This window comes from Chrysemys picta, chromosome 8 (assembly GCF_011386835.1).
Source record: "Chrysemys picta bellii isolate R12L10 chromosome 8, ASM1138683v2, whole genome shotgun sequence".
NCBI lineage: Eukaryota > Metazoa > Chordata > Testudines > Emydidae > Chrysemys > Chrysemys picta.
Window position 1 is genome coordinate 12,898,395 of NC_088798.1, and position 11,968 is coordinate 12,910,362.

Consider the following 11,968-nt stretch of genomic DNA (forward strand, 5'->3'; position numbering starts at 1 on the left):
GGTGAGAGCAAGAAAGAAACCCTGGCCTGATCCTCCAGCGCCTTGCACCGTCATTGATACCTGGGCAGAGTGGGGTAAAATGCCACCAGGTCAGATGGAAGAGTTTTACAGCCACCTTGCACAGATGTCACACAAGGCAATGGAAAAACAGATCCCCCAGTACAGAAATCTACATCCTGACAATGGCACATAATAGGATAGTGCAGTTTGCTTTGCTCTCCTCAAGAGCCCTTTTGCAATCACTGGTGATCAGCAAGGGGACTATAACTACCATGACAAATGGAGATCTGTCTGCAACAAAAGAACAAACTTTCTACTCCACAAGGAGGGTCTAAAATCCAAGGGAACCTGCAACCTCACATCTAAGTTCCATGCATTTTTGTGAAGCACTTAGTTCATCCCCTAGGCATGATTTTTCTTTTTAGAGACAGGCACCTTCTGTTTAAGGAGGGAATCCCCCACATTGTGCTGAATTAGCTCAGGGCCTGACTCCAGTTGAGTCAATAAGGGCTATTCTCAGCTACACACGGACAACCCCAGGGACTTAGTGTGTCCATAAAGAAAAATTTGACCTCTATCCTTTGGTCTCTTAACTATAGCTTCTTAGAGGCTTTAACAGCATCTGCTGCCAGATGTTTAAGTCAATCAAGTAAGGATTTTTATTATGCACACCCTCCCATACCCCTTCCTCCCACATCTTAGCTTTGTTTTGCATTGACTTCAATAAGAGATTAAGTAGCATACGTCCCCAGGTGGGGATTTAAATTTCTAACTCTCAGCCACGCCCGCTGACAACCGAAACTGGATTTTTGGAGAGGACAATGCCACATTCTTTACTGATAGTCAGACACAATGAACAAGAGAGTGAAAAGATATTTTGTTAAACCCAGCAGAAGGGTTGGCGTTAATGGTAATGGAGCGTAAAGGCACAAAAACCACGGAGAAAGCAAGACCACATCTTCCAGCGCCACTGAAAACACCCTTGTTTGCAGGGAAGTCAGAAGAGTGCTAGGTGGGCATCAGTTGTTTAAGGAGCATTTTACATCCCTGTCCTCAGCTAAGAGATCCATTGTACGGGCACTTAGTCAATCCAGCTGCTGCGTGTCTGGCCTACCTGTTGCAGCAGGCAGATTTCAGAGATGCTCCGCTCAGAAAGGCATAGGTGCTAGAACTAGGGGTGCAGGGGGTGCTGCAGCACCTCCTGGATTGAAGTGATTTCCATCACATACAGGATTTAGTTTGGTTCAATGGCTCTCGGCACCCCCTCTATAAAAATTGTTCCAGTCCCCCTGCTGAAAGGGGTAGAACCACAGCACAATCTCCAGCCCTGGAAAGGGGGTCTGTTGAAGGAAGGTCTGCAGAAAGTGAGAGGCAGCACATGAACCGTATTGCTCTCTCCCTTCCTCCCACCCCAACCCAATGAGCTAGGCTCAGCAGACTTCTCACACCCAGCTACGGCTTTAAAAGTGTCGAGTCTAGAGGCAAAGGCCCTAACCTTCCAATATGGCTGAACTAGGCTCAGTGCAGGACCTTCTTCCCCCGGGGGCCATCATGACCTCAGAGCGGCTCTAAGTCACAGCCAGCTGCCAGGATCCCCAAGGAGCTGTTAGTCCTGCTAGGGAATCACCTGGATGCAGGAGCACTCTGGCCATGCCTCCTAATGCAGGGTCTGTGTGGGGAGCGGCCTAGAGCCCTTCTCCCCATCCCCCGACCAGCTGCGCAAATCCCCAGCTGGCCATTTCAGTCAACATTGCTACATCTTTGCACCACCTGGGCAGAGGAGCATTTTAGCAACCAGCCAGGTGTCCAGGCCACTGCCAGTTATTGGGATGAACTATCAATTATTCTAGCTTCTTGCAATTAGCCATTTAGTAGGCCTTTGCAGGAACTTAGCATAATTAAGGCAAGCCGGGAAGCCGGGGGAATTGCTATCACATGAAGCGAGCTTGACTTTACACCCTCTCTGATATGCTGGGGTAAACGTCTGTGGAAAACAGGAAGTCTGGATATATTTCAGGGCTGCTGTTATGGGGAAATACGGCTGCCTGAGTAACGGCTTGCTTAACAATTTTTTTTTGATGATATATTTTTGTAACCCCTGCTTCTTGCCTAGTGACTGATTTTGTTTGGTCAGCTATGTAACACTTTTCATGTCTCGGTAACTTTTTGAGTATAAGAGGGGAACTGTGGGTTTGGGTCAAGCGGATCGCTTCATGGACACATCGAGAAGATCTCCAGCCATAGTCGGAAGATTGGCCACTGGAAACCTGCGTCTGAGTCACCGGAATACTGCTCCAAACTCCTCAGGGGTAATTATCGGTTTGGGATGCTCTATAACCTATGGTGTTTGTGTGTGCTTGAGACTAAACAAAGCAGTGACTTTGAGTAAAGGTATTCCAGTGGGAATGATGAAGACTAATAAAGTGCTGGCTTTAAGTGAACACATGTGGTTTTGACTCGTCTGTGCTAGCCACATAGCAGACGGAAGTGCTACGTCTCCCTTGTCCTGATACCACCTTGCATAGATTAAAGTTACCGAGAGCTTTGGGTTCGGGAAACCCCGGGTAACACCGGAGCAGCACAAACGAGCCAGAACAGAGCTGAGGATGTGCCTCTAACAGAGGGGAGATGCCTCTGCACATCCTTCATGTGCCAACTTATGAGCCACACCAGCTATCCAACTCTTGCTGTGTATTCCTAGAGCTTAGGCACCAGCTGTGGGCTAGCTCTGCATTCGAGATACACATCCGTGGCTTCCCTCCCTACTCTAGAATCCTTCCAACCAGAATTGCAGCAAGTGGCCCTGATAGCCAAGCTCTGAAGAGCCACGGGTCTTTGCATTCCTGGTGCCTGCTAGTAACTAGTGAGCTGAATGGCTAATGGAACCCGTGCCTTACCAGAGGCACGACCCGAAGGTCTTCTGATTGGAGGAGTACCTGGCCTCACTGATTGGCCCAGCTGCACTATTCAAGCCAGAAGGAGGCACAGGAAGTTGTCCGTGCAACTGGATGAATTCCTGGCTTACTGCAACTTTGGACTTTGCCTTCCTGCCTCATTCCTGTGCACTGCTCTCTTGCCTTGTTCCTGATCCCTGACCCGGTCTCTAACTCTTGTTCCAGCTCTGACCCTTGGCTTGACTCCTTATTCTGATCACTAGGTCTGACTGGCCAAACCCCTGATCATTACACAAGGGGGACAGGCTCACCACATTACAACACATTCGGAGGATTCATGAAACATTGTAGCACGTGTGTAAGACAGGGCTGCTATTTCTCTGATCCAAATGGCCCTATGTTCCTCTGCAGAAGTTACCAGTGACTGTGCAGAAAGATTTAACTTTCCTTGGACCTCATCATGGGCGACAGTGGAGTGCCAGGTGCCCAGCATCCTCCGCTCACACTGAGAATCCTCTATTTATTCAGCAGTTGCAAGCTGGACATTTGACATTTATCAGATTAGATGCTCTGTGCATTCATAGGTAATTTCTGGGCAGGGAAAGGTAAGTTTTAAGTTGTTAATATACTGAATGTCTCTCTTACACTGCTTGTTTGAATCACTCAGCCTATCAATCACTTTAAATCATACTTCTCCCAATGCCAGTCCCCCAAATTCCACTCTGGGTAATCGCATGCCTATGATGGAGATTTTTATGAACTAAGTGAATTCATGAACTATGAATAAGAAAATCCTTACTCTTAAAAGAAAGCCAGTGACACTAAGAGTTTCTACTTTTTTATATCCTTCCTTACAGCAGGGTGGGATATAAGGATACTAAAAGTTTTGCAACCCTAATATGATATTTTGAATTAGACTCACACTCCTAAAATCTCTCTCTCATGTGTAGCCAAAGACTCAAAAAGTAATAGCAATTTTTTAAAAATACATCAGAAGCAGGAAGCCTGCTAAACAACGAGTGGGGTCACTGTACAATCGAGATGATAAAGGAGCAGTCAAGGCATATAAGGCCATTGTGGAAAAACTTAATTAATTCTTTGCATCGGTCTTCATGGCTGAGGATGTGAGAGAGATCCTCAAATTTGTCACCTAAAAAGAGTGGCTCAAGTTTGGGAAACTGTCCCAGATTGAGGTGTCATTAGAGGAGATTTTGGAACAAACTGATAAATTAAACAGCAATAAGTCACCAGAACCAGATGGTATTCACCCAAGAGTTCCGAAGGAACTCAAATGTGAAATTGCAGAAATACTAACTGTAGTCTGTAACCTATCATTTAAATCTGCTTCTGTACCAGATGACTGGAGGATAGCTAACGTGACGCCAATTTTTAAAAAGGGCTCCAAAGGTGATTGCGGCAATTACATGCTGGTAAATCTAACTTCAGTACCGGGCAAACTAGTTGAAACTATAGTAAAGAACAGAATTATCAGACACATAGATGAACATGATTTGTTGGGGAAGAGTCAACATGGTTTTTGTAAAGGGAAATCATGCCTCACTCTCTGAGGGGGTCAAGCAGCATGTGGACAAGGGGGATCCAGTGGATATGGTGTACTTAGATTTTCAGAAAGCCTTGCCAAGGTCCCTCACCAAAGGCTCTTAAGCAAAGTAAGCTGTGATGGGGTAAGAGGGAAGATTCTCTCCTGGATTGATAAGAAGTTAATATATAGAAAACAAAGGGTAGGAATAAATTATCAGTCTTCAAAATGGAAAGAGGTACATAGTGATGTCCCCAAGGGGTCTATACTGGGACCATTCTATTCAACATATTCATAAATGATCTGGAAAAAGGGGTAAACAGTGAGGTGGCAAAATTTGCAAATGATACAAAACTACTCAAGGTAGTTAAGTCCAAAGCAGACTGCGAAGCATTACAAAGGGATCGAACAAAACTGGGTGACTAGGCAACAAAATGGCAGATGAAATTCAATGTTGATAAATGCAAAGTAATGCACATTGGAAAACATTATCCCAACTATACATATAAAATGATGGCGTCTAAATTAGTTGTTACCACTCAAGAAAGAGACCTTGGAGTCATTGTGGATAGTTCTCTGAAAACATCCATTCAGTGTGCAGCGGCAGTCAAAAAAGCGAACAGAATGTTGGGTATCATTAAGAAAGGGATAGATAAGACAGAAAACATCATATTGCCTCTATATAAATCCATGGTACACCACAACTTGAATACTGCGTGCAGATGTGGTCGCCCCATCTCAAAAAAGATGTATTTAAATTGGAAAAGGTACAGTAAAGGGCAACAAAAATGATTAGGGGTATGGAACGGCTTCCATATGAGGAGAGATTAATAAGACTGGGACTTTTGAGCTTGGAAAGGAGACGACTAAGGGTGGGGAATATGATAGAGGTTTATAAAATTATGACTGGTGTGGAGAAAGTAAATAAGGAAGTGTTATTTATTCCTTCTCATAACACAAGAAGTAGGGGTCACCAAATGAAATTAATAGGCAGCAGGTTTAAAACAAACAAAAGGAAGTATTTCTTCACACAACGCACAGTCAACATGTGGAACTCTTTGCCAGAGGATGCTGTGAAGACCAAGACTCTAACAGGGTTCAAAAAAGAACTAGATAAATTCATGGAGGACAGGTTGATCAATGGCTATTAGCTAAGATGGGCAGGGATGATATCCCTAGCCTCTGTTTGCCAGAAGCTGGGAATGGGCAACAGGGGATGGATCACTTGATGATTATGTGTTCTGTTCATTCCCTTTGAAGCACCTGGCATTGGCCACTGCTGGAAGACAGGATACTGGGCTAGATGGACCTTTGGTCTAAGCCAGTATGGTCGTTCTTTTCCCAATGGCCAGATCTTGCACACAAGAGCAGGTAGATTGACTGCGACACCAACATATTTAGGCTGTTTTGTGAATGTCCGACCAAAGTACTGAACGGGACTGTCCTTTTCCAGTTTACCTAGGCCAGCAAACATTCCAAGTGCTGCCTGAAGCATTAAGGTCTGATGCTATCTGGAATTTTTCAGAATTCCTTCATGTTGTTTTTGCAATAATTTCATAAGTTCAAATCACCAGAGTTTAAATTGCCTGGTTTAATATTTTTTTGGATGGCAGCTGAAGGAAGCTAGGGAAAGAATATGGTAGTATTTAAGGTCAAGATCCTGAAATTGGATCCTTGCAATAGGACTTTTGCAGAACCCTACTGAACCGGGAGGTGGGAAGCCCTGCCCACAGGAACCTTAACTCTTGGGCGGGGAGCCCTACCCACAGGAACCCTATCCATGGACAGCAAGTATAATAGGCCATGGGAGCTGCCGGGGCCACTGGACCCCTGGTTGGGGGTTTGGCAGGAGAAGTTTTTACTTTATTATGCCCCATGCAGATTCCAGGGCAGCTTAGGTGGCGGTATGTGCTATTCAGCTTCCAGGGCTCATCAGTAATTTCCCTGGACTCCAGAGAGATTACTGAGGAACCAAGGAAGATGAGTAGAAAATGCCTCCTCCCCAGCTGCCCTGGAACCTGCATGGGGCATATCAAAACCTTCTTCGAGAGTGAGAGCTTTTCCCCAGGGCAGCTTGGGGTCTGGGGAGGGGTGGCCCGGCGCAGCTGTGGCTGGCCCGGGGCTTCTCTGAGCAGGTGGGGGGACTCAGGGTTCCTCTGGGCAGATAGGGGGTGAGGGGAGATCCAGGCTGTGGCTGGCCTAGGACTCCTCCGGGTAGTTGGGGGGGTGGGGCTCTGCCTGGCTCATAGCTCCGGACAAGGGGGGGGGGGGGGGGGCCACGCGTTCGGGCCGCCGGCCATCCTGGGGCTCCTCTGGCCGAGGGTGGGGCAGGGGGTCTCAGGGCTCCAGCTACAGAGAGGGGATGCAATAGAAAGGGGTGTAGCCAAGGGTTAGCGTCCCTGAAGGGGGCCTCCACACACACTGCCCATAACCCTATCGCTAACTACAAGTGATCTACCCTTTGGAACCCGAAACTTAGGATGGGGATCCCAACCCATAGGAACCCTAACCCTAGGGCGGGAAGCCCTATGCATAGGAACCCTAACCCTAGGGCGGGGAGCTCTACCCATAAAAACCCTAACCCAGACTCCAAGTGGCTGACCGATAGGAACCCTAACCCTAGGTGGGGATCCTTACATGTAGGAACCCTAACCCTCGGACGGGGAGCCCTACCTATAGGAACCCTAACCCTCACTCAATGTGGCCTACCCATAGGAACCCTCAACCTAAATCCAAGTGACCTACCCATAAGAATCCTAACTTCAAGAGGCCTAACGATACAAACACTAACCCTAGGATGGGGAGCCCTACCTATATGAACTCTAACCAGAGGGACTGGAGCCCTACCCATAGGAAACCTAACACAAACTCCCTACACATAGGAACTCTAACTCTAGGTTGGGGATCCCTACACCTAGGCACCCTAACACTAGGGTATGAGACTATATGCTAGTGCCAGAGTCCTCCCACCTGAATCTGAGTGCAGGACTGGGTCTTAGTGACTGATAACATTCTTAATTTAATTAATTCAGATTAACATTTCTAATGCACTTTGAACACTATTTTTCTGGGTTAGGTATCTGTAAAACTTAATTAAATCTGTATTCCTATTAACCTTCAGAATTAGCATTTGGACTCAAATTAAAGGGAGAAGACAGTCAACTAAAACTAGGACAAACATCTGTCTCAAGTTTTGTTTTTAAAACCTATTACCATTAAACAAGATGTGAGAATGCAACACCTGAAAGAGATCAGAGAAGAATCTCATCCTCTCCCCTTTGTACATTTGACAAATCTGTGTCTAGTCAGTTTCACTGTTGCCCTTGTACAGACCGCTAGGGCCTGAACCTGCATTTTTACTCAGGCATGGCACTACTTCTGTGAATACAAGTAAGCACATGTAAGTCTTGACAGGATCAAAGCCATGGTTGGTTTTCCCCTCTGTTTGTGTGGGTCCTTTACACAGCAATAAGAGCGAGAAAAAACATAAAAAGAACAGGGAAACATGACTGTGAAGCCACAGAAGCTAGCAGGGAGACTCAGACACAAGTGAAGGATCTGAAAGTACTTTTAAACTCATCTTTTGAAATCAATTAGATTTCAAGCCAAATATGTGCCATTAATAGAAACAAGCCTCAGTTCCTAGCAACACGGGAAGTCATGTGCAGTTTCCACTCAAACAAGAGTAATCTTTCACCTGTAACTATAATTCTTAAAGAGGGAACTAGATACATTTAGATATGGGTAAAACATCAAGGATCACAGACCAAAGACTGGAAGGTCAGGGAACTTGCACTTTACTTAGCAATTCAATTACACCTTCTTTAGTAAGGAACATGATCTCGCCACTGTTTTGATTCCAAACTTCAAACTCGGGGGGATTATCAAAAACTTTCTTCCCAGCTATTATAACATACGGGTAACCAAGTCTGTTAGCATCTTTTAATCTTTTACCAATGGTCAAGTGAGTCCTGTCATCCAGCACAGCTTCCCCTTTAATCTGAGGCACGGCTTCGACAATACTGTCATATAAATTATCCATTAGCACCGCACCCATCTCTTCCCTGCTGCCTTTCTTAGGGGGAATGAGGCAGACCTGGTAAGGTGCAATGAGGTTTGGCCAACGGATGCTGTCTTCTGTTGAAAGCACCTCGACAGAAGCAGCCAGAATCCGAGTTATGCCCAAGCCATAGCAACCCATTTCTGCTAGGACAGGTTTGTTTTGGGCAGTGTGGAAGTTGACATTAAAAACAGAAGAGTACTTGGTGCCCAGATAAAACGTATGCCCAACTTCAATCCCTTTGCTCTCAGACAGTTTTCCTTTGCAAACTGGGCAGTCTGTCTGGTCAGGATTTATTGTTTCCACGTTGGCTGAAAAACTACAGTTGGAGCAGATCATCAGCCTGTCCTCTCCAATGCCTGCAGGGAGCTGGAACTCGTGGGACATGCTCCCCCCAATGCTGCCCGTATCTGCCTGCACTTTGACAAAGCGGAACCCCAAGCTGTTAAACACGTTGCAGTAGGCCTCACACACCAGGCTGTAGGTCTGGCGAGCAGCTTCCTCACAGGTGTCAAACGTGTACATGTCCTTCATGTAGAATTCCCTGCTGCGCAGCAAGCCAAAACGGGGCTTGGGCTCATCTCGAAACTTCCGTGTTATCTGATACAGCAGGAGCGGCAGCTGCTTGTAGGACAAGTTCGCTTGGGAGGCAATCAGCTCTGCGATGGTCTCTTCGTGAGTTGGCCCCAGACAGTACTCTTTGCTGTGTCTGTCTGCAAGTCGGAAGAGCTCTTTGCCCATTAAATCCCACCGCCCACTGGTTCTCCAGAGTTCTGCAGAACTTAAACTGGGCATATTTAGCTTCTGCCCCCCGATAGCCTGCATTTCTTGGTCTATCACCTTGACAAGCTTCTCCATTGTTCGAACAGTGTAAGGCATGTAGTAGTAGCAGCCGGGGCTAGAGGGGTAGATTAAGCCTGCTTGTATCATCAGCCTCTGACTCTTACATGTCAGATCGTCAGGTTTGCTCTCCAGCCCAACCTCTCGAAGATTCAGAGGCTGAAAGAGCTGGGACAGCAACAGACGCTTTGCTCTGTGAGGGGGGCCATGGTGACATCGATAACGATACTGCCTCTGGAGGGCACGGGTTGTCAGACCAGGAAGCAATTCCTTCCATCGTCTTAGCAGCCATTCCATCCCAGGAGCCATGGAGGAACCTCAGCCAAACCTGCAGTGGAACAGAGTGCCATGCACGTAAAGCATTACCATAGCCATATGAACATCCATTATTTTCGCTCAGGAACATCCCAAGTGAGGGCCATCTTCCACTGACATATGCGAGGGACAGGCTGCAGCCAACTTCATGGAGGTGTGGCCCACCCCCTGGCATGCCATGCTCCATGCTGACCCAAGTGGCCAAGGCTGCAGAGACAAGAGACTCCCGCCTCCCCCGGTGTTTGCCATAAAACGGAGCATCGGCTGCTGTGACCGGGCACCTCCCCACCCCTCCGGAGCGGCGCATCCCACGCGGGGCCCCGCGGTCTCTGGGGGCCCCGCTGGGCTCGGAGCAGCGCGGTCCCCGCTGCGGGGTCCCGGCGCGGCTCAGGCCGCGGGTGTCTAACCGGGGCAGGGCGCGGCAGGCTGGGCCCCGGCGAGTCTGCAGCGGGAGCGGCTACGGGGCTCCCGGCTACGCGCTGCGCAACAGGCCCGGGAAGGGTGGCGGCTCCCGGGGCAACGGCCTTGGGGCTGCCGGCTGGACCCCGGCACAACCTCTCCTCAAACCCAGCCCGGGGCTACCCCGCGCCCGCGAGCCACCGCCTCACCCCGGCCCTCCGCCGCGCCTGACGTGCCCGCCAAGGGCCATGCGATGGGCGCATGCGCCAAAACAGGCTTCCCGGAGGCTGGGTCTAGCTAGCCAATCAGAAAGAAAGTTCCGTGGCACGTGATGCCCCCAGAGCCCGAAACGGCTCAATTCAGGGGATATGCCGGAAGAAGCCGGTCTTCGTGACACCGTAGAGAGAGGGTGGCTGGAGGAGGGACTTCCTTCCAGTGGAGACTCTCCTTCCGCTGGGAGGCTGAACTCTATGATCAGTGCTGTCACCGGCCGCCTGGACCGCCTTCATTGGAGAGGGAATCGTTAAATACGGAAATTTAGTGTGCAATGATGTCATTGCTTATGCCCAAATAAATGTGTTAGTCTCTAAGGTGCCACAAATTGCTGTCTGGAGGTGCACTGCTCAGTGCATTCCCGCGCTGTTCACGTTGGCAGGCTCTAGCTGCTGTACCGTTCTCAGGTCTAGCGGGCCGTATCGCCCACGGTGGCAATGTTAGCACATTTGGCAAAATTTGGCGTTTTCATGAAAGCACCAGCGCCTGGAGTCATGTGATTATGTGAGAATTGCAGCTTTCATTTTTTTTAAAAAGTAACTCACTAGCCCTTGTGGTTGTGGGGAAAAGCTGGAAAATGTGACCCATGTGTAAGCTAGAAGCTCAAAACCCATAAGGCAACATATAACCCCCCCCCCCCAACATTTATAACTGTTAAAAATGTCTTCCCGATTTTGGGGGCCTGACTCGTGATTTTTGAACGCTTCTGGTTGGCTGCATGGGGCAGAATCAGAACATATTTCAACATGGCAAACTGGCTTCAAGTTATTAACTCCAGACTGAGCACTAATTTGACACAAAGTGTGTTCTGTGAATGTTGCATGCATGTCAACATTCACAGAATGTTAGTGAAAAGGAAGCATGCGGCATCCTCAGCCCTTACCAAAGAGCCAGGTATTGCAGAATTGCCAACATGTAGAAAATGTTGCCAGGCACAATGTCTCAAACACGGCAGGCGGGGACCAGGTCTGAGCATCCAGTTGGTGGCCCCTTGGGGACCTATCAGACTCTTTGCCCCCAGCAAAGGACTGGAGAAAGGATTCTGCGCTGGAGATTGGAAACGGCAAGAGGGGTAAGCAAGAGCACCTGTGACCCTTTCTCTGGGGCCATGGAACCGTTTGGAGGAGAGAAACATCCCTCCAGGCTGTAGCCCCTCTGAAAGAGGCCTGGGTAGGTGGGGACACTAAGGGCACGTGTGTGTGTCTACTCAGCCTGCGGCAGTGAGCCTCCCAGCCCAGGTCAACAGACTGCGGCTTAGGCTACAGCCCTAAAGTTGGCTGTGAAGATGTTGTAACTCACATTCTGAAGCCTAGGGAGGAGGGTGGGCTTCAGGGCCCAAGCTCCAGCATGAGCCATGACTTAGAAGCACTTTCTACACAGCTGTTATTAGTACAAGCCTGAGTCTGTTGACCTGGGCTCGTGACAGGCTGTCTCTCCTCTCCCCTCCCTCCCTCTGAGGGGTGGGGTAAAGGCTGTCAAGCAGCGAGTGCATGGAGCTGCCCTCAGCTGTCAGTCAAGAAAGAGTGGCCAGTAGGTACATTGATGCAGCGGAATTAATTTCTACAGACATTGCTTTGAAATGAGGCAACATATTCCTAAATAGCTGGTGTGCTGTGACCGCTGCTTCTGACAGCAATAAGACCTGCC

General features: G+C 48.4%; 1 protein-coding gene across 2 annotated transcripts; it reads right to left on the bottom strand.

Annotated features, from left to right (window-relative positions):
• Positions 1–8,214: 8,214 nt before the first annotated feature.
• On the bottom strand, positions 8,215–10,387 carry PARS2 (prolyl-tRNA synthetase 2, mitochondrial). Of its 2 annotated transcripts, none has more exons than XM_005284870.4 (2): positions 10,258–10,387; positions 8,215–9,662 (listed from the first exon to the last, which is right to left on the bottom strand). In XM_005284870.4, the coding sequence occupies exon 2, from the start codon at positions 9,641–9,643 to the stop codon at positions 8,216–8,218; it is 1,428 nt and encodes a 475-aa protein (XP_005284927.2). In that variant the 5' UTR covers positions 9,644–9,662; positions 10,258–10,387; the 3' UTR covers position 8,215. The 2 variants fall into 2 exon arrangements, with proteins under 2 accessions (XP_005284927.2, XP_042707377.2); XM_042851443.2 differs by having other exon boundaries at positions 10,057–10,273.
• Between the last annotated feature and the right edge of the window lie 1,581 nt (positions 10,388–11,968).

What these genes read in the sequence shown, in the direction of transcription:
- PARS2 (XM_005284870.4), bottom strand. Translation starts at nt 9,643, where the DNA reads ATGGCTCCTGGGATGGAATGGCTGCTAAGACGATGGAAGGAATTGCTT.